A 22,715-nucleotide genomic window follows, 5' to 3' on the forward strand; every position below is an offset into this window, starting at 1 on the left:
CAGATTTGGATGGTGCAATCAATGAACTATTCTTTGCAATCATCCGCAGTTAGCTGACAAATAATAGATACTTCACCTTGAAGCTGTTCGCCATCACTTCACTTTGTCAATAGGCTAGTTTAGTTAAGCATCGCGCGTGTTTTTTATTGTCACTCGATTTTAAGGTATCATCTATATTTAGCAACACGTCACACTTCCATCGGTAACACACAAACCTCAGCTCTGTCTCCGTTCTTTATTTCACTTAATGTCGCTTCTAGCGCACGTCATGTAAAGTTTGTCAGCAAGATATTTACATATTTCTATGCCTTACAGGAATGTGACCCTCCTTGGCGATACCATTCGCTGAAAAAAGTGCAGGTGTTGATGGTTTGTGCAATTCTTGCCTTTGGAAATTTTGTTATATCTGGCCTAGCCTACCGGCCAAGTGAAACGCCAGGAAAGAAGGTATGTATTGAACTTTCTTCTCACATTTTATTCGGGAAAGGTTCTCGTTTCTTTGCTCTGCCATAAGCGCTTGTGTTCAGAAAAAAAACGAGGTGTTCAGGCTAGTCACCAAGGGAAAGCGGAAATTGGTGAACCGGAAACGCGGTTGCCTTGAGTCTCGCTCATTCCTATGCTTGAGAATATCTAGAGATAATTTTTCTCGGTTTGTTCACAAGCCGCCTTGAACATCCACGCCTTTTTTCTGTTGACAAACCATACATTTTAGAATCACACAAAAAAGGTCCATTCCGATGCAAGTTAAAAATTTCTTAGTGAGTATTGTTGAGTGAGTATTCCAGCCCACAAGTTTGTATGATTTCGCTCGCATAAATAGAAAAGAACACTGCTGCCTGACAGTGTAACACTGCAACCGTGCTAAAACAGTGATTAATAGCTGTGAAAGTTCTTACCGCATTGTTTCTAATGGTTGTTTTCAAAATTGCAGCCCGGAAAGTGCCTTGAAACAGATGATTGCTCCTTTTTTGGAAGAGTTTCGGGGACAGTTCTCATCAGGTAAGCAATCTAAGAAAATTAATTATAGAGCACAATTTTTTCTGTTCTTGCCACAGTATAACGCCCAAAAGATATCCGTTACGTTATCTGTACTTCGGTGAAAATATTCTGATGCCTATGAACGTTTTGTGCCGTATACACTCCTCTAAAGAGCACGCTTGTTTTCCCAGATTTAGATAGGACGTAGCCCTAAGTGGAATTTTTTTACGAATGTTTTCCACCGTAGAGAGAGAGAGAGAGAGAAACAACTTTATTGATTCGAGCTCGACGTCTGCTTAGACGCCGTCGATGGGAGTGGTAAAAACTCAAAGCGCACCACGCTCGTGTCCCAGTTCGTGTTTTAAGAAGAGTTGCCACTGGCATGATCGACCCTTTGTAGCGAAAATGCTGTGAAAGTGGATGCTATGACGACCAACGGGAACCATTCGCAATAGAAAAAGAAAAGCGATTGGCTATATTATTGGTAGACGTTACGTCACCGTAAGTTATTCATAAAAATAACTACACCGAGGGCATGCGATATGCGACGTGTTTAGAAATTCGACCATAACGGTTGTTTGGCCAAAGTATTGAAGCGTAGTTTCGCGCGTGGGAACCACGGTGCCCAGCTAACACCGGGACGACATGGCTCTCGCCTGTCTTACTGTTCCTGTCGCTTAGCTGCCAAAGGGATTACGGAAATCAACCGAACCTTCATTCTAATGCGACGTATTTGTAATATTGGGAAACTGGTAACATAGTATGGTCATTTCTGATTACTGGTGGCTAGCTTCAACGCACCTTCTGCTGTGTGTTCGATGCGACGGACTATAGGCTGAGCGACACCGCGCTAGTGGCGTGCTTCCAGTCGTTCGTCGCCCGGCGCGCTTGCTGGTGGCGCGCGGCTTCATGTAAGCGTGTCGCTTGCGAATGAACGCCTGATTTCAGCCTTTGTGCAAAGCAAACCCATGCGCCTATGAGGCTAAACACATGCTTTCGCCCGTATACTCGGTTTAAGTTCGTTTAAACCTTACAATTGTTTTTCATATTACCGTCTGCCAACGTGGATGAAGCGGCCTTTGCACGAACCCGCTCCTTCCGCCAGTGAATACGGTATGTTCTGTTAACGCGGAAGTCTCCTCCATTAATAACTGCAAGTGGAATGATATTTTGCTAGTCTGAAGAATAAGATGGGCATTGGCCTACCCGCACTGCCATCGCTCAAAGCGAGAGCCTGCTCAGCCTGAACAATCACGGATTGCGTTTCGCCACTGCTACCATTGACCTAAGTGCTGACTTAACCCCTACTACATTTGGTGGGGGTCAGCTTCGACATCCTCGTACCGCCCTGGAACCCCGCAGCTGTACGCTACCGACCCCCAGTAAGCCCGAAGGCTCATCCACCGAGCCGTGCAAGTGGGCCCGGCAGTCCTGCGTACCGATTTCCTCTGCCAGCGGGACTGACGACCATGATAATGAAGACTGGCTCACATCGTACGAGCGGTTGAGCACCTGTAACAAGTGGGACGGTGCTATGAAGTTCAAAAACGTCGTCTCCCATTTGCCAACCTCTGGCACCGGAACAATGATAGGGACACCTCTCCACGTGGGCCACTTTCAAGGCGAACCTCTCCGAAGTGTTCGGGAATCCTGCTGTGCGAAAGCTACGCGTCAAACACTTCTTGAGCGAAGGTTCGCAGTTCGGAGCAGTTGGGTGACACTTTCGCGAGTTCCACTGAAGATGTGGTCAACGTGTGCTCACTCGTCAACGCCCAAATGTCCAATGCTGACAAGACCAAGCATATTTTGAAAGGAATTGAGGATAACGCATTTCATATGCTGCTGCCACGAGATCTGCGCACCGTTTCCGAATTTGTCAGTCTCTGCCAGAGCTACGACGAGCTGCGCAAAGCAGAGGATTCTCACTCGCCAGCACGCCGCCCCTGTAGAGTCGCTTGCCGGCCTGTCGACCGCATCCGACCACTCCATACTGTTGGCACAGATTGAAGACTTCGCGCGTGAGGAAGGTGCTTGCCAACTTTCGCTTCTGTCATTCCATTCCTTCAGCGGTTCCCGTCTGCGGTTCTCGCCTGCGGTTCCAGAATCCCGCGCCTTTCACGGTGAAGCTTTACATTTTGCAGTTCGCGATAATCTCCTTTATCGACGTAACTATAAATGATAGAAGGAGATGGCTTCACGTCATTCCTGAACGTTTGCGGTCCTAAATCTTCACCTGTTTCCACGCTGATCTGCAATGCGATCTAAGGCACTACTGGCGTGACACGTTCAGCTTCATCTTGAAATACGCTCGCTCGTTCCTGGCCTGCCAACGCCTTCAGAAACTGCATCATCGTACCGCTGGCAAGTTGCGGCCAGTACCTTGTCCGCCTCACCCCTTCGACCCCGTTGAAATCCATCTATAAGAGTTTCTTTCGTACACCCACTGATGGCAATCGCTGGATCATTGTCACCGATAATCACTTGACGAGGTACGCTTAAACAGCTGCGCTCCCGGCTGGTACGGCTCGCGATGTGGCGTCCTTCATTTTGCAGCGCTTCATTCTTCAACACGGTGCTCCTGGTGAATACCTCAGTTACAGAGGACGCGTCTGCTTGTCTGACATCATTAAAGCTTTGCCCGCCGAACTCTGTTTATAATTCATGAGACTTCTAACGCACACCATTGGGAAAAATTAGACCCAGCGATTTAACCGCATCCTGAGTATGCTGGCCTTGTACATTGCTGCCAAGCACACGAACTGGGACCTCATTCTACCCTCTATTACGCACGCCTAGATCACTGCTACCCAATCCACCACAGGTTTCCCCCCGTTTTTTTTCTGCTTTACGGCCGGCATACATCCGTCCCCATCGGCACAGTTCTCTCCTACCGCCCTGCCCTGCCTCATCTCAGAGTACAACTGTTTCTGAAGCTGCCCAGCGTGCCATTGTAGCACATTATTGAGCCACTCAGGCCTTCTGCCGATCTCCGCTGACGAGGACGCGAGACTGCGTGTTAAACACCTCAAGCCGTATTACGATCCGGTTGTGTTGTCGGCAACTTGAGTCGCTAGGATGGTTCCTTATCTCCCCGGGCTCATTGTGAAGACGCAGATGGGAATTCCACTATCCGTACTCCCATCGCTCAGAGCGGGAGTCTGCTCAGCCTCACCGACAACGGGCTGTGTCTTGCCGCCGCTACCATTGACCTAAGCGCGGACCTAAACCCCTGATATAGTAGCAGTTACTGCAAAACACGCCCGTTTTTGCATCTAACGTCTTGTCCAAGGGCCGATCAAAAAACAGAACGCTTTAGGTGGACATTTTGCTGCATTCATTCACCGAATACAGCAGGTATATCAAGAACGTCACTAAATTTTTAAAATATGTTTTTGAAATTTGTAATGCCTGAATTATTTGAAGGCTTCTAAACGCAGTTGAATATTGATTAGCTTTGCATATTTATTTATCTCCTAATGAGCAAGCACTAACACTCCCAGTTTCAGATTTCGCTGATATCTGTCCCAAGCCTCTGGCAGGTGGCCCACGTGCCACGGTCGCCAGGCGGCGGTGTTGCTCGCCGGGTTGTGCACAACGTGCCAGCAGGCTTTATCACCAACTGTGCAAATACCGTAATGGCAAATTGCTGTTTGAAACAACGGCTTGCTCTGGAAAGACATCTGCGTTGCGTTTAGTTATCGACATGTTTAACCGGCACTTTAACAGCAGTCAAGTCTCGTACGGAACAGATCGTTTTGTGAATGCTTACATTGCGTATGCCTTGCCATAATCAACAAAACAATGGCTAAAACATACTAACGCACCTCATTAGCGTTTAGCGTAGCCATGGTAAATCTTCTACGGTTTTATATTTATTTATTTTAGCTCGAAGGTCTCTATCTAGGACAATAAATGAGGGTTTGGCATAACACGGCTAAGGTTTTGCTAGATAAGAATGCTTGGATGATTGGCTTCGATTTCAGATTCAATAATGGCAATATATTCGGCAGGTAATTTCAGTCACGGGCAGGGCAGGCAAAAAGTGAATTTTGATATTTTACTCAGCGTGCTGGTGCGGGTTACACAGTGTTGAGGTGTTTCGGGAATAGCGGTAGTGCAGTCTGATATTCGCGTTACATTGATGGTGTAGCATGCCGGGCCGATAACCAGGCAGGCCTTTCCCGTTTCATTAAAGTTCTTCTCCTCCTCCTCATTATACTGTGCAATGAAGAATGAAATTAACAAAAGAGCGAGTTGGGATATTTTACCACAGGATGCGAGGGGGTTGACCAAGCTGTGTTGTTAATGCTACAGTACTGTTACTATAACAGTAATGAGGTAGAATAAACCTAGTAACATGGTTGTGATTAGATTGGGAGGTTGTGGTCTAAGTTAGCATAACCAGGTCAAAAATAGCGCTGCAATATTGTAGTTTCCAGCGGGTTAAAGTCCTGCAGGGAACAAATTTAACGGAATGTGGTGCAAGCGCCAGGTTGCGACGCAGATAGCTCAGTAACCGGTTAGCCGAATTGGTGATGCTGTTTACATAACGTGTCCTGTGATAACTGATAGCAATGGCATGTTTCTGCGACAGGTATTTCAGGAACTCAATTTGCAAATCCAAGTTTCTTGTGGAGGACTTACCGCGACTGATTCCCCGCCTTCGTTGCTGCTTGCGGTCTGAAACCGATTCCGAAAACTTCATTAAAAGGACGCAAGTATTCTTCCATGATCACAATACTTATGACTCGTCTATAAACTCCAGTGCGCATGCAGGCTGCAAGTCGAGCGCTTCTGTAATCTTATGAGACAGAACAGAAACCTCTGCTACTCTCAGGAATCCGTTATGCTCAATGCAGAACATATGAGTGCCCGATGGAATTCTGTTTTGCACTTGTGACCTGAGATTCTTTCTCTGCGCCTTCCAAAATTGTTCCTAAAAATGAGGTTTCATAGTAATCCTTTCTTTAGGTTAACTCCTTAAAATATTCGAGTTCTACAACGTCACTTTTACGCTTTATTAGAGGAGAGGCTTCTGAACACGACACGAATGCCCTGGCAATAAACAACAAGCTTCGGATTCTCATTACCTTGTGCTCTGACATCTGCGAATGGCGTAATGAGTCGCTGAAACTTTGTCGTCGTCCAGTAAGGCTCGGAGCCGGCAAGTTAACATATGGCCTGCTCTGCTGCGCTACAAGTGCGTCGAAAATTTCTTAACCAAAGTTCAAAAAAGAAAAGTGCTTTGTTTGCAAGGTGTTTGACAAACGCAAAATAACCAACGACCTTAAAAAAAAATAACCGGCAAGAATTTTACATCGGCAGTAGGATTGTTCGCGGCTGTTAAGAAAGACAACACACACGAGAGATATAGGATAAGATTAAGTACACTAAAATACAGTCATGCTCACTCATCGATGGCAATCGCCAATTGATTCAAATGTCAATGCGAGAGGAATGGAAGTGCAGGCGACACACGGGTAAAAATCCCCTCTCGATACTGAACTCCCGTTCTGCGTATATAGATGAGCATCACTGTTTATTTAAATTTCCGATGAAGCCCCAGATCAATTTGCGCTGCTGTGCGTTGGCGCACATATCGCAGCACTGAACACAGGAATTTAAGCTTAACCTTTGAAAGCAATAACATCTGTCTTCCACTATGTTTAAGAGCGATTTGACCCATGAAAAACATGGAGTTTACGTTTCTACTAAGTTGTGAAAGCCATGTTTTTCTTCAGCGCAAACTATCGCAGTGGGGGCCGATTTTACATCTCCTTGATACGCGACGCCTGGTGGGAGCAGTTCTGGTCGGGCACCGTGACGTTGTTCTACAACTGCACGCTGCTACTTCGCATCCCGCTTTTCGGGTGAGCTTATGCCGTCAGGTTTGGCGGATGCATTTTTCTTCCGAAACTATTCTTATTTACAAGTGCCCACATGGTGTATCACACAATCAACCGCACTGTACAGTCTTTTTCAAAAGTATACAGCCAAAGGAGTCTCCTTCTGAGCCCAAGAGCGCGGCTCCTGTTGCATATTCAGGGACCCTAATCTCACCAAGACGGGAGGAACTTAAATCCTCCACCCTCCCACGCTTAGGAGTGTCAGGCGTGCTCAAGCGCACCGCTACACGGCTTAGAAGCAAATCTCTTGGGCTGTATATTTTTTACAAAAACTGTACTTATTCTGGGCCAGGCTGAAAGTTGCACATTACAGAAAACAATGTACTATTGAGCTAGACACCCAAACAGCTTTCACCATCATTAGCCTAATGGCGCTATACAGCATCGCTGGCGCAGATGTTTATCTCACAGCACATCCGATATCGAGTTGTGAACATAGGTCGGCTATTACCTGAGCGGTGTTGCCACTAGGGCTTTTAGGAAGGGATTAATTGTTGTCAAGAACCGCTCTTTTCGTTAGGTTGAGAGGGACGGAGCATGGAAACCTCTGAGCTTTGTAGTTATTGCGCTCACCGAGCATTCGCCGAAGCCATAATCAGCGAATCCAAGCGACATGCCCGCAAACCGGGTGAAGCGCTTACGAACGTAGAAAAAGGTAGCGTTGCCCTTTTTCTCAGTGCTCCTCTATTTTGTCGTGATGGCTGCCGAACTTGGTGGAGGACGGTCAACGCACGGTGTAGCCTGAAGCGCTGTGAACAGTAGTGCGAGCCTTGTCCCGTCAAGCAGCTGCACCTGCAGGGGCCAAGGCAAGCAGTGCTCCCCTAGACGCAGGTGGAACGAAAACGGAGGGTTTAACCTGAACTGAGAAATAAAATGTTGCAGGAGCCACAACGCTGGTCTTGTACGAAGTGAGATAGCAAAAGTCATGATACTCACGAATCACTCCGTAGAAATAACACAACGCAATTAGTTTATTTTGAGTAAACTTAATCCATGAATACTGCCGACGTTCTTAGTTTTGTCTTGTTGTTTGAATCCTAGTATTGAAAAAAACCGTGTGTGTAAACTAAAGTAGGGTACGTATTTGGAAGCCTTTAAGTCGACTCCCTTAGTGAAAACGTGGTCAATGACGCTTCTCTCAGGATTTCCTCGAACTAAGTCGGTTGTGTTTAGTGGCACATGAAAGGCGTGCTTCGTGTGTTTTGGGAGCCACTGCTTTGCTGCATTTGAAATGTCCACATTCAATTTCTTCGTTCTGATGTCTGGCGTCTTTGTCCTTTCACCACCAATAGTGGACGTAATGAAGTTGATGGAGAGGAATACTTGTGTCTGCTTCTGTGTTGCACCACCACTTATGTTCAGTGTCATGAGAACCACATCGATGCCATCACACTCGATCTCTGCGGCTTCCCGCATCATTTGTAGGCGCTGCCAGTTCGCATCATCGGTTTCCCAGGCGCGCAGCTGTCGAGCGGCTTCCCGCTAAGTTGTAGGCTCCGCCGGTGGCATATACGCGGCTCTTCGATTAGTCCATCGCAGCGGCCAGCGACGGCCGTTGCGATGGGAAATGGATATAATACGTCGAGAACTTTTGGTGAGGTAGCTAAAAAATTCTTCGCACTAAAATGGTGAAAACTGCTTAATGCTTTCAGTTATAATACAGATCGTTGAGAATTCACCTAAACACTGCATAAAATCTTCTTTTTATTGTGCGCAGTTCAGAGCCAGTCACCTAGTGCAATATAGCAATGACTCGCCCTATCTTAACACTAAACGCATTGAAATGACACTCTTAAGTGGCACCTACAGATAAATTAATACCTTCAAAATTACAGCTGCTGCTGTGTAGCTCAGGTTCTGAGAGCGTATGATTTTGTTGCACGGAGAAAAGCCAACGCACCGTATTTCAAAGAGTTTTGAACATACATACGGCCCTCCTATATCACCCCCTTCGTATAGTTTCCTGCTGTGTGATGTATCTCCGATAGCGTTTAGGCGTCCCTCACGAAGTGATAAAGAAATCGTGAGACTGAAGCAAATAATATTACTCGAGCATCGAGCCGGCAAAGAGAAGTAAGACGAGCAAGCGAGGGTAGTGAGCTGCATAGCAGGCAAAAGATTCTGACTTCGGGAAAGGGAAGCGTTTCGGGCGAGGAGGAAAATAATGCAGAGTTCCACGCATTGCTGTCGGGGGAAGCGCGCGCACGGTGCCAAGGCGTGGCAGGTGTGAACTACTTTCCGTGCATTCTTATGATCCACTCTGCATTTTTTTTTGTAGGCGCATTTACCAGAGACACAACAAACTCACGCTTAAAATAGCTTCGGGCGATAGTGAACACAAGCCCCCTTTTACTGTTCACTTCAAGTTTTTTTAGGTCACCTCAGATTCAAAGCCGGTACAGCTATTGGACAAGCAACTGAGTGACCTTCGAGCTCTTGGGGGATGAATGACAGCGTTTTAAAAAAATTATCTCTTATGTTCAGTATAAACAGTGGCGCACTGTTTCCACATCCTTAGCCTGCACAAAATTACTAGCTATCAGGTCTACAGATTGCGTCGAATTTTTCAGGCTAAAACACTGCTTTTCAACAAAATATTCTTGCACTCATGATCTCTCTGAGGCTAGTAATGCTATGAAAAGTGAGAATAATATTTCTTCTACCCTCTATAAATATTTTCAGGTTCAGGAGTGTAGCAAAATGCCCCACTACACTGTTAAAAAGCAACCCTCTCGCCTAAGAACTTCTGACGCACCCTATCGTCGCCGCTTCACTGCATGATGTGCTCGCTGCAAACGGTTTTCAGTAGTGTACATGGCATGTGAAATATTGCGGTCCGTACCAAGTGACCACGCAAAAACTAAAGGAAACAACTGAGTTCATTCAACCAAATTAGAACAAAGCACGAAGTAAAAATGTGTGAAAAGGATAAACGATAAGAGGCTATTTTTCGTACAAAAGACGCTCTGAAGATTCGTGCTGCCGGTGCTATTTTGAAAAAGACAATAACCGAAGTAGGACCAACAAATACATCTGCACACGCCAAAACGTATAAGAGCAAAAAAAAATTCTAAACTATCGGAGGCGTGCATGATCAGTGTCCGCGTTTGGCTGTAAAGAATCTTTCCTACGCAGTGGTCTACTGGCCGGAAGCAGCACCTCGTCCTTCATTCAGTCAGTTCTGCTTCTCTCTGCGTCCTGCCTGGCAGAGTGGCTTGTGTCCTCAGTCCAGTCCTACTTTTTGATCCGCACGCAGTTGAGGGCGCAGCTCATTCTTCAGACTGCGGTGTTCAAGAAGGTACGCAACGTATGTTTGCCATTGTCCTTCGGGCTACTTCCTCCAATCACGCTTTCGCTGCTTTGGGGCTTATATAATTGAGATTAAGTTTGTTTAGCCGGCATGACGACGCCTGTGTCCGCATTCATGCTTTCAGTAATATGAATGTGCACATCTCTAGCTAGCACTAAAGTGTAATATAATGTTCCTCATAAATAATTCGCGTTCAAACTTGAATTTGCACCAAGCTCTCACGCTGCAGTTTAAGTAGTTTCAACTTAGTTATTAGTTGCCTGCTGTAAATTTCAATCTTAAATCTTTAGCGCTCGTACGTCGTATTTTCGCCCTACTTCACAGAGGTAACTATTCGAGGGGCTTCTGCCAATAAGTTCGGACTACATTAACAAAGGCAAGAGAATACTGGAAGGAAAAAAGGGCTTATCTTCATGTATATAAATGCAGCTCAGTGGTTCACGACATTTGAAACTAAAAATGAAGGTGGCTTGAAGAGCTAGACATGTGGAGCTTCCGTTTCAAAATACCTCATTTTTATTTATGCTTCACACACTCTGATCGAGCGTAGGATTTAGACTTACTGCCCCCATGAAGACGTTTCAAATGTTTGACTTCACTATAATAAAATGTGTATTAGTGCAGTTACTGTCCGCACTATTAGACACAACGACAGTTTTTTTTTATTTCGTACTTGCTGCGATAGTTTCTCTCAGGCAGAAAGATCATCTGCAAGTAGATTAATTCAGTGAAATGCAGGCTGCGTAGGTAATACTGAGGGCCAAGGTTAATGCCAGATGTTGAGAATAACGCCTATTCTGGCAGTAAATGCTTATTGACGAGCAACGGCTACAAATGAGCGTGACCGAAAACTTGATAGGCTTGATCTAAATTTTTGAAAGACGACGATTACATAATTGAAAAAGCGCGTGGTACCTAATGAAGACATTCAAAATTATTTACGCACGTCGACAGCGGCCATACCTCATCTACTATCATAGGAAAGGCACTGATATTTTTATGCAAACTGCCCTCACACTCTACAGGCAGGCTTACTGACTGGACCGAGTTAAGTCTAGCACTGATCAATGCCTTGGCTTCAAATTCATTAGTAGGTTGGCCCTTATAATGGAATTGAAGCAGCTAACACTGCACTGACGCTCCCAGGTGACCCGCCTTTCTTCAGCTGCGATCGCCGAAAACCCCAGCGGCCACGTCTGCACCCTGCTCGCCGCAGACGCCTGGCTTGTGGGCCTGTCCACGTGCTACTTGGGTACCTCATTCGTGGGGATCGCATGCATACCCATCATTCTGGCTGTGCTGGCTCGCAAGATGGGGCACGCATCTGCGTGGGCTTGTCTAGTGTGGCTGGCTTTCGCCGCAGCTGCCTCGTATGCCATCCTTTTGCTGCTTGAGAAGTGCTACGTAAGTATGTTGTGCTACATTTTATCCCAACTCAATGTTCATACTGCTAATATGACGAATTTAGGCCGAGCAAAATGTCCAATGCTTTACTGGTACTACTGGCATAGTGACGTCTATTAGAGCAGAGACATTTTTAGGATACAAATGGGCAGCAAGGTTATGGAAAAAACACCGACTGTCTGTAGCTTATAGACCGCCGAACATGTGTCATAAAAAGTTTTCGACTAAATATACCGGCAGGGTCGATGCATGCCCTAAATAGACAATTCTTGAATATATTAATACGTGCCACTATAGAAGAAGCAGAAGCGCCTGCATTCGTAGAGAAAGAAGATGCTTGTCTCTCGCTCACGCGCTCGGACCACTTAGGGACCGTCGCAGTTTTGCGTCTCTTCTCCGGAGGTTCTCCTTGCTCGTAACATTTGGTGGAGGTGTTGGGTGCGCTTCCCGACCACCGCACTCCGCGCAGCATCACCCAGCCACCGTATCCGCGGAGAGTCGCCTGAATTTGGACGCCTTCTCCCGCCCACAAGAACGACGCATCCTCGGCCACCGAGTCTAACTGACATGGCCGCTGACACCAGGTCCCCGGCGCCGACCCAGCCTAGCCCGTTGAGTCCAAATGCAATGGCCACTGACACCCGGCCCCTGGCGCGACTCTTAGCCACCCACCGCGAACACCGCCATCTTTTCATTGACGTGTTCGAAGACGCTGAGGATTGGCTGGAGACCTTCGAGCGGGTCGCCCGCTACAACGGCTGGAGCAACGAGTGCAAGCTCCACAATGTATATTTTGCTGCGGAAAAGTCTGTCCGGACGTGGTTTGAAAACCACGAGACTACCCTTCCCACCTGGGACACGTTTTGCCGGAATCTCCTGGCTACATTTCCCAACACCGGCCACCGGGAGAAAACTAAAGCTGCGCTGCACTCCCGAAATCAGCGCACGAATTAAAGTGTGCGAATGTACATCGAGGACATGGCCCGTCTATTCAAGCGTGCCGACCCCAACATGACGGAGGAGAAGAACCTTCGCCATCTCAAGCGAGGTGTTAAGCAGGAGCTCTTCGCAGGCCTCGTACGCAGCCCACCCCGCACTGTAGCGGAATTTCTCACCGAGGCGACCACCATGAAGGCGACGCTCCAACAACGGGCCCGCCAGTTCAATCGGGACATCAACAACATTGTGCCCGAAACCTTTTCGTCGTGCCTCGGTGGCAGTGCAGACACCTTGCGCGAACTGATTCGGTCAGTTGTCCGGGAGGAACTCCAACGGTTCCGTCTGCTCCAGGTTGCGCCTGTGCCGTTGCAGCGCTGACAGAAGTCGTCAGGGACGAAGCGCGGCAGGTTGCGCAGACACCTCCTGTTCCCGAAGCGCCGCTTCAGTTCGATGCCAGACTCACCTACGCATCCGTTGCACGCCGCACGGCTGGCTACGGTCCCGCTACTCCGAGGCCTGCCATGAGCAGCATCGGCACATGTCACGCAACCGCACCTGCCTACGGTATCACCTCTACGTCCCCCGTCAGTAGCACCGACCCATATTATGCAACTGCACCTGCTGCAGCTGAACCACGTCCTCGGAAGTCGGATTTGTGGCGTGCACCGGACCCTAGGCCTCTGTGCTACAACTGTGGGGAGCCCGGGCATCTCTACCGAGCCTATCCGTACCGTCAAGTGGGTCTTCGCGGTTTTCGTCCCGACGCACCTTGTGCTCAGAACGGTGAACGACCGCATGAGATTGCGGAGTATCTCTGGGCGCGCCAGAGCCGTGTTTACTCTGGAAGGCGCGAGTCCCGTTCGCCTTCGCTTCTCCGCTATCGTGCTTCCAGCCCCGGCCGCCAGAGCAGCTCTTCTGGCCGTCGCTCGCCCAGTCCGCGTCGGGAAAACTAACACCAGCGATCTCTGCAGGCAAGGACGCTGACGTCGAGACGTGTCAAGATCCTGCATCGCGAATCTATCGAGCCGACGATACCTGGACAGAGAGCGGCAGCGACAGTACCCAATACGCTGCATCCGATTTGTGGGTCATCAGTTATACCAGCCGAACACTTACGCGCTCCGAGTCCAATTATTCTACGACAGAGAAAGAGTGCCTTGCAGTGATATGGGCCATCAGCAAGTTCCGACCGTACTTCTACGAGTGACCCTTCCGTGTGGTAAGTGAACACCGCTCGTTATGCTGGCTGGCGAGTCTCACAGACCCCTCAGGACGCTTGGCTAGATAGAGCTTACGCTTGCAAGAATACGACTTAACAGTCGTCTACAAGTCGGACCGTAAATATCAGGAGGCGGACTGTTTGTAGCGCGCGCCTATCACAATCGGTCCCGAAGAACCCGCTGATGATTTTCCTTTCCTGTGCGATGTTAGTATTACCCAAATGGGGCAGCTTTTGCGGGCGGACTTGGAGTTCGCACCGCTCATCGATTACCGCAAAGGCGTCGACGCTCGCATCCCGCGTGTTTTTCGTCGTGGGCTCCACACCTTCACAGTACTATCTGTAGTTCTCCTACAGGCGCAACTTAGCCAGCAACAAAGAAGCGTTCCTGCTTGTCGTACCATCGCAGTTGCGACCAAAGATTTTAAGTGCCTGTCATGATGCACCCTCCGCCGGCCATCTCGGAGTAAGTCGTACACTCGCGCGCATTAAGCAGAAGTATTATTGGCCCAGGTTACTCCCATCAGTGCGGGCCTACGTAAAACATGCCGTGACTGCCAACGTCGGAAGTCTTCTCCGTTGAAAGCAGCCGGATTTCTTCCCCCCGTCGACCCACCGAAGACCCATTTTCACCAAGTGGCATGGACCTCCTTGGCCCTTTTCCAAAGTCTTCATCTGGAAAGCGTTGGATAGTCGTTGCCACCGACTACCAACACGGTATGCTGAGACCACGTCCCTTGTCAAAGGCACTGCTGCTGAAGTGGTGCAGTTCTTCGTCCACAACATTGTCCTGCGTCATGGAGCCCCCGCCGTTATTGTTACTGACCGGGGAAATGCTTTCACCGCCCGCTTAACCGAGTCCGTGATGACTCTGACGCACACCAGCCATCGACGTGCCATGCCCTATCACCCACAGACGAATGGGTTGGTAGAACGACTCAAGCGCACACTAGCCAACATGATTTCTATGTATATTGACGGCGAGCATCGAACTTGGGACACCATTCTGCCGTACGTAACGTTTACTTACAACACCGCCCTGCAGGAGACAACCCGACTGACCCCCTTTCAGCTTGTCTTCGGCCGGCAAGGGACCACTCCGTTGGATGCTATGCTGCCCGTTGAACCCTGCTGCGACTCTGACGCTGACCTCGACGCTGACACCTTAGTTCAGCGTGCTGAGGAAGCGCGGCAATTGGCACGCCTGCGAATTAACCGCCATCAGGAGACTGACGCCGCTAGGTACAATCTCGGACTCCGCTTCGTTAGTTACGCGCCTTGCGACTTGGTGTGGGTGTGGACACCTGTTCGTCGCCGCGGCCTTTCTGAAAAGTTGCTGCGCAGATACTTCGGCCCTTACGAAGTAGTGCGCCGCATCAGTGATGCGACGTATGCAGTTGCTCCAGCCCAAGCAGCTTGCTCATCGCACCGGTCGCACCGTACAGAAGTCGTGCACATTGTTCTCATGAAGCCTTACCACGACAGACTCCCTGACTGAACAGCGGTTCACTGCAGCTGTGTTTTCGCTGACATTTCCCTCCTAGCCGCATCGTGGCGATGCTGCAGAAGAGGGGGCAGTGATACGTGCCACTGTGGAAGAAGAAGAAAAAGCGCCTGCATCCGTGGAGAAAGAAGATGTTGCTGTCCCGCTCGCGCGCTCGGACCACTTAGAGAACGCCGCAGTTTTACGCCTCTTCTCCGGAGGTTCTCCTTCAAATTGCTCGTAACAATATCAGAGAATTGCCGATTTCCTAAGAAGGAAGTGCTCAGTGTGACGTCTGCATAATTTTCATTTCTTTACGCGGTGGGTATGAACAATGAGGCAGAGGAGAGATGCGTCAACACAAATCGCGTCGGCGGTAAACAAAATCAAATCCACTAATCTAAGAACTCTGCTTTCTTGTGCATATAAGGCTTGGAGGAGTGGCACTGCTGCGCGCATATTTAGCGTTGAAGCATTGGAGCACTGCTGCAATATGACAGCTAAATGCCCTAAGATGGTGTTACATATCAAACTAATAGAATAACCAGCATTTTATTTAGCTCTCACATCATATCTACACGTGAAAATGCGCCTATTTATCGAAAGTTTACTTTAACAGAAGCATCTCTAAACACGCATCGGAAAAGCAAGATTCTACATTGCGCCTTAAAACAAAAATCATGCTCTCTTAACTTCCGATCGTTTAGAAATATTTTTCACGGGGTGATCAAGAGTAAACAAGAGAAGGGACGATGACAAGACCTCTTGTCGAAACGTTGGCATGCACCCTGAGGCTTTCTCTGATTGTCAATAACCCTCTGCCTATCGTCTCGTTAACATTGCCTCGGGGTGGTCTGCATGTTTATCTTCACAGGACGTGAGCCAAAAGAAAAAAAAAACATTTTCAGGCTAGATTAAGCAGAGATACTTTCAATATAACTAATGTAAATGCACGATTAGGCAGACTCGTGTATATTGTTGAGATCAATGTGCTGACAATAATCACAAGGCTAAAAAGCACATATACTTGCAGTTTATAACAAGTGATGGTATTAAAGGTACGGATTCAAAAACGCAACTTTTTCTTCTCTCTGCCTAAAGAACTCTACACTCCCTGCCGTCAGTCATTCTACCATCAGACAAAACATATATGCATTGCCTAAAAATTCGCAGGTATCATCCCGCTCTCATGTAGCTACCCAGTTCTGGTATCAAAAGCAGCGGATTCTGTGCAAGTCGCTTTTTTTTTTCGCAAATTCGTCCTAGAGCATACATTCTCCCCAACTTGCCAAATAAAGATTCTTTGAACTTCAATTTTTCCGTGCTGCACAGTTTTCTTTCAGCAGCTAATCTTTCGAGGAGATTTAACTCTAGTTAGTCATTTTTTTCTTCAACCGTATGTTTTGTACCTTCTCGTGGGGGACACGAAAGAACAGCACACGTCAAAACAACATGTGTCAAAACAGCGTGCAAAAAACAGCACAGCACAAAACAACAAAGGCAAAAAACGACACAGCGACAAACCGGCGCAGGGAAAAAACAGCATAGCGACAAAACAACGCAGGGAAAAGACAGCACGCGTCAGAACAGCACACCAGACAAAACGGCGCAGAGACAAAACAGCAAACCGAAAAACTGCATGACGACAGATGAGCGCGAGGAAAAACAGCACGACGACCAAACAGCGCATCGGAGTGCGGTGCAGCTGCTGGAGGGGTGAACTATCACAGCTATAACCGCGAACGGTAAATAACAAAACATGCGGCAGCAACCTTTGGAATTAGCGAGTATTCGTTTCGCTGGTTCTTAAAGAAACAGGGCAATCCTGCTTTATTTAAAAATAAGCATTGCGTGCTGAATAATTTGAATGTACGAAGGCCCTGTAGCCCGCTCCAAGCACAATTGCAGGATTCAATTGACGACAGTAAAAGTTTTGAAGAATGAGTACTTCTGGTACACCCAGAGCCCTGCTTCGGGCGTATTTTCCATAATTCAGCACCAAGATGGTGAACCCACAGAATCGATGCTTCCAGAACTTCTTCAGCGTTATTCATTCCATTACACGCCATAAAAAAGCTAATATTTGAGATCGCGATTATTACCCTACCGTGTTCATTATCGATTCTGTGAAACGAGCACTCGCTAACTTCGGAGGCCGCTGCTGCATGTGTTCTTATTCACCGTTTGCGGTTACGACTATGACAGTTCACCTCTCCAGCAGATATGCACCGTACTCCGACGTGCTGTTTTGTCGTCGTACTGTTTTTTTCTCGTGCACTTCTGCTGTTGTGCTGTTTTTTCGCTGCCCTGTTTTGTCGCTTTGCCGTTTTGTCCGGTGTGCTATTTTGACGCGTGCTGTTTTTTCGCTGTGCTGTTATGTCGCCATGCTGTTATTTCCCTGTGCCGCTCTGTCGCTATGCCGTTTTTCCCCTGTGCCGTTTTGTCGCTGTGCTGTTTTGTGTGCGCTGTTTTGACGCATGCTCTTTTATCGCGTGCTATTCTTTCATGGCGCCCTTCTCACGATCTTCCGAATTCGCCTCCTTCATGCTATGTCGATACGATTGTGGAGTAAATGCACGAAAACACCAGCCACTCGTCGCTTCTTCCGCATCAAAAGGTGCCTTATCACTAATTTCTTTTTACCTCCTGTGCATTAAATGCTCACGACGCTACAACATCACAATGTGCTTCATTAGTAATGCTATGATATTCCCGTAATGCAAGCCTGTTGGCAGTGATTCGTTCCATTTCATGCAACGAGCAACTGCTTGGCCGCGAGTATAAAAAGTGTGTTCAAAACAAGAATGACTTCCCAAACCATAAGGTTAACGGAGTATAAATAACATGAACAAAAACAGCATGACACCGGATCGTATTCACTGGCATTTCTTATATCTCAAGAAGTAGTCATTGATAACTTGATAACTTAGGCTCCCTGAGGATCCCCAAAGAGTGCCCTAGGGCACTTCATGCTGTACGAAGAAGAGCTCTTCATGCTGTATGCGCTGCTCTGGTGTAAATATTTGAAAGTTGCTGTCGTATATTTTTTATTTTCTGCTATGTGAGGGGGAAGAGCCGTGGGGGAGGGGAGGTTGGCGGCACTTAACCTGGTCAGAAGAAAACGTCATGGAGGGTATTTTCGAGAACCGCGAAACAAAATGGCAGCGCTTCCTTCCGTTCTTGACCGGAAGTCGGAAGGCTATGTGAGGAGTAAGAGCCGTGGGGGAGGGGAGGTTGGCGGTGCTTAACCTGGCCTGAAGAAAATGTCATGGAGGGGTTTTACGAGAACCGAGAAACAAAATGGCAGCGCTTCCTCCCGTTCTAGAGCGGAAGTCGGAAGGCTGTGTGAGGAGGAAGAACCGTGGGGGAGGGGAGTTTGGCGGTACTTAACCTGGTCGGAAGGAAACGTCATGGAGGGGCTTTACGAGAACCGACAAACAAAATGGCAGCGCTTCATTCCGTTCTAGAGCGGAAGTCGGAAGGCTATGTGAGGAGGAAGAGCCGTAGGGGAGGGGAGGTTGCCGGTACTTAACCTGGTCGAAAGAAAATGTCATGAAGGGGCTTTGCGAGAACCGAGAAACAAAATAGCAGCGCTTCCTTCCGTTCTTGACCAGAAGTCGGAAGGCTATGGGAGGAGTAAGAGCCGTGGGGGAGGGGGAGGTTGGCGGTATTTGAGCTGGTCAGAAGAAAACGTCATGGATTGGCTTTAAGAGAACCGTGAAACAAAATGGCAGCGCTTCCTTCCGTTCTTGACCGGAAGTCGGAAGGCTATGTGAGGAGTAAGAGCCGTGGGGGAGGGGAGGTTGGCGGTATTTGAGCTGGTCAGAAGAAAACGTCATGGATTGGCTTTAAGAGAACCGTGAAACAAAACGGCAGCGCTTCCTTCCGTTCTTGACCGGAAGTCGGAAGGCTATGTGAGGAGTAAGAGCCGTGGGGGAGGGGAGGTTGGCGGTGCTTAACCTGGCCTGAAGAAAATGTCATGGAGGGGTTTTACGAGAACCGAGAAACAAAATGGCAGCGCTTCCTCCCGTTCTAGAGCGGAAGTCGGAAGGCTGTGTGAGGAGGAAGAGCCGTGGGGGAGGGGAGTTTGGCGGTACTTAACCTGGTCGGAAGGAAACGTCATGGAGGGGCTTTACGAGAACCGACAAACAAAATGGCAGCGCTTCATTCCGTTCTAGAGCGGAAGTCGGAAGGCTATGTGAGGAGGAAGAGCCGTAGGGGAGGGGAGGTTGGCGGTACTTAACCTGGTCGAAAGAAAATGCCATGAAGGGGCTTTGCGAGAACCGAGAAACAAAATAGCAGCGCTTCCTTCCGTTCTTGACCAGAAGTCGGAAGGCTATGGGAGGAGTAAGAGCCGTGGGGGAGGGGGAGGTTGGCGGTATTTGAGCTGGTCAGAAGAAAACGTCATGGATTGGCTTTAAGAGAACCGTGAAACAAAATGGCAGCGCTGCCTTCCGTTCTTGACCGGAAGTCGGAAGGCTATGTGAGGAGTAAGAGCCGTGGGGGAGGGGAGGTTGGCGGTGCTTAACCTGGCCTGAAGAAAATGTCATGGAGGGGTTTTACGAGAACCGAGAAACAAAATGGCAGCGCTTCCTCCCGTTCTAGAGCGGAAGTCGGAAGGCTGTGTGAGGAGGAAGAGCCGTGGGGGAGGGGAGTTTGGCGGTACTTAACCTGGTCGGAAGGAAACGTCATGGAGGGGCTTTACGACAACCGACAAACAAAATGGCAGCGCTTCATTCCGTTCTAGAGCGGAAGTCGGAAGGCTATGTGAGGAGGAAGAGCCGTAGGGGAGGGGAGGTTGGCGGTACTTAACCTGGTCGAAAGAAAATGTCATGAAGGGGCTTTGCGAGAACCGAGAAACAAAATAGGAGCGCTTCCTTCCGTTCTTGACCAGAAGTCGGAAGGCTATGGGAGGAGTAAGAGCCGTGGGGGAGGGGGAGGTTGGCGGTATTTAAGCTGGTCAGAAGAAAACGTCATGGATTGGCTTTACGAGAACCGTGAAACAAAATGGCAGCGCTTCCTTCCGTTGTTGACCGGAAGTCGGAAGGCTATGTGAGGAGTAAGAGCCGTTGGGGTGGGGAGGTTGGCGGTGCTTAACCTGGCCTGAAGAAAATGTCATGGAGGGGTTTTACGAGAACCGAGAAACAAAATGGCAGCGCTTCCTCCCGTTCTAGAGCGGAAGTCGGAAGGCTGTGTGAGGAGGAAGAGCCGTGGGGGAGGGGAGTTTGGCGGTACTTAACCTGGTCGGAAGGAAACGTCATGGAGGGGCTTTACGAGAACCGACAAACAAAATGGCAGCGCTTCATTCCGTTCTAGAGCGGAAGTCGGAAGGCTATGTGAGGAGGAAGAGCCGTAGGGGAGGGGAGGTTGGCGGTACTTAACCTGGTCGAAAGAAAATGTCATGAAGGGGCTTTGCGAGAACCGAGAAACAAAATAGCAGCGCTTCCTTCCGTTCTAGAGCGGAAGGCGGAAGGCTATGTGAGGAGGAAGAGCCGTGGGGAAGGAGAGGCTGGCGGTGCTTAACCTGGTCGAAGAAAATGTCATGGATTGGCTTTACGAGAACCGAGAAACAAAGTGGCAGCGCTTCCTTCCATTCTAGAGCGGAAGTCGGAAGGATATGTGAGGAGGAAGAGCCGTGGGGGAGGGGCGGTTGGCGGTACTTAACCTGGTCGTAAGGAAATGTCATGGAGGGGCTTTACGAGAACCGAGAAACATAATGGCAGCACTTCCTTCCGATCTAGATCGGAAGTCGGAAGGCTATGTGTGGAGGAAGAGCCGTAGGGGAGGGGAGGTTGGCGGTACTTAACCTGGTCGGAAGAAAACGTCATGGAGGGGCTTTACGAGAACCGAGAAACAAAATGGCAGCGCTACCTTCCATTCTAGAGCGGAAGTCGGAAGGCTATGTGAGGAGGAAAAGCCGTGTGGAGGGGAGGTTGGCGGTACTTAACCTGGTGGGAAGAAAACGTCATGGAGGGGCTTTACGAAAACCGAGAAACAAAATGGCAGCGCTTCCTTCCGTTCTAGAGCCGAAGTCGGAAGGCTATGTGAGGAGGAAGAGCCGTAGGGGAGGGGAGGTTGGCGGTGCTTAACCTGGTCGGAAGAAAACGTCATGGAGGGGCTTTACGAAAACCGAGAAACAAAATGGCAGCGCTTCCTTCCGTTCTAGAGCCGAAGTCGGAAGGCTATGTGAGGAGGAAGAGCCGTAGGGGAGGGGAGGTTGGCGGTACTTAACCTGGTCGGAAGAAAACGTCATGGAGGGGCTTTACGAAAACCGAGAAACAAAATGGCAGCGCTTCCTTCCGTTCTAGAGCCGAAGTCGGAAGGCTATGTGAGGAGGAAGAGCCGTGTGGAGGGGAGGTTGGCGGTACTTAACCTGGTCGGAAGAAAATGTCATGGAGGGGCTTTACGAAAACCGAGAAGCAAAATGGCAGCGCTTCCTTCCGTTCTAGAGCCGAAGTCGGAAGGCTATGTGAGGAGGAAGAGCCGTGTGGAGGGGAGGTTGGCGGTACTTAACCTGGTCGGAAGAAAACGTCATGGAGGGGCTTTAGGAGAACCTAGAAACAAAATGACAGCGCTTCCTTCTCTTCTAGAGCGGAAGTCGGAAGGCTATTTGAGGAGGAAGAGCCGTAGGGGAGGGGAGGTTGGCGGTACTTAACCTGGTCGAAAGAAAATGTCATGAAGGGGCTTTGCGAGAACCGAGAAACAAAATAGCAGCGCTTCCTTCCGTTCAAGAGCGGAAGTCGGAAGGCTATGTGAGGAGGAAGAGCCGTGGGGAAGGAGAGGTTGGCGGTGCTTAACCTGGTCGAAGAAAATGTCATGGATTGGCTTTACGAGAACCGAGAAACAAAATGGCAGCGCTTCCTTCCATTCTAGAGCGGAAGTCGGAAGGATATGTGAGGAGGAAGAGCCGTGGGAGAGGGGCGGTTGGCGGTACTTAACCTGGTCGTAAGGAAATGTCATGGAGGGGCTTTACGAGAACCGAGAAACATAATGGCAGCGCTTCCTTCCGATCTAGATCGGAAGTCGGAAGGCTATGTGTGGAGGAAGAGCCGTGGGGGAGGGGGAGGTTGGCGGTATTTAAGCTGGTCAGAAGAAAACGTCATGGATTGGCTTTACGAGAACCGTGAAACAAAATGGCAGCGCTTCCTTCCGTTCTTGACCGGAAGTCGGAAGGCTATGTGAGGAGTAAGAGCCGTGGGGGAGGGGAGGTTGGCGGTGCTTAACCTGGCCTGAAGAAAATGTCATGGAGGGGTTTTACGAGAACCGAGAAACAAAATGGCAGCGCTTCCTCCCGTTCTAGAGCGGAAGTCGGAAGGCTGTGTGAGGAGGAAGAGACGTGGGGGAGGGGAGTTTGGCGGTACTTAACCTGGTCGGAAGGAAACGTCATGGAGGGGCTTTACGAGAACCGACAAACAAAATGGCAGCGCTTCATTCGGTTCTAGAGCGGAAGTCGGAAGGCTATGTGAGGAGGAAGAG

The 22,715-nt window shown here is 48.9% G+C and overlaps 2 protein-coding genes across 2 annotated transcripts in view; both read left to right on the forward strand.

The window, feature by feature from the left end:
• Positions 1–320: 320 nt before the first annotated feature.
• LOC144097922 (uncharacterized) lies at positions 321–5,786 on the forward strand. The gene is made up of 3 exons (XM_077630522.1): positions 321–447; positions 932–999; positions 5,573–5,786. The coding sequence occupies exons 1-3, from the start codon at positions 367–369 to the stop codon at positions 5,784–5,786; spliced, it is 363 nt and encodes a 120-aa protein (XP_077486648.1). The 5' UTR covers positions 321–366.
• A 919-nt stretch (positions 5,787–6,705) lies between these two features.
• The window catches only part of LOC144097923 (multidrug resistance protein mrp-7-like), a 75,176-nt gene continuing 59,166 nt past the window's right edge, over positions 6,706–22,715 (forward strand). The window contains exons 1-3 of the mRNA XM_077630523.1: positions 6,706–6,848; positions 10,020–10,182; positions 11,341–11,598. Of these exons, the coding sequence (XP_077486649.1) occupies positions 6,706–6,848; positions 10,020–10,182; positions 11,341–11,598 (564 nt within the window). The remainder of the gene's footprint in view (positions 6,849–10,019; positions 10,183–11,340; positions 11,599–22,715) is intronic.

This window comes from Amblyomma americanum, chromosome 7, assembly GCF_052857255.1.
Source record: "Amblyomma americanum isolate KBUSLIRL-KWMA chromosome 7, ASM5285725v1, whole genome shotgun sequence".
In the NCBI taxonomy this organism is placed as follows: Eukaryota; Metazoa; Arthropoda; class Arachnida; order Ixodida; family Ixodidae; genus Amblyomma; species Amblyomma americanum.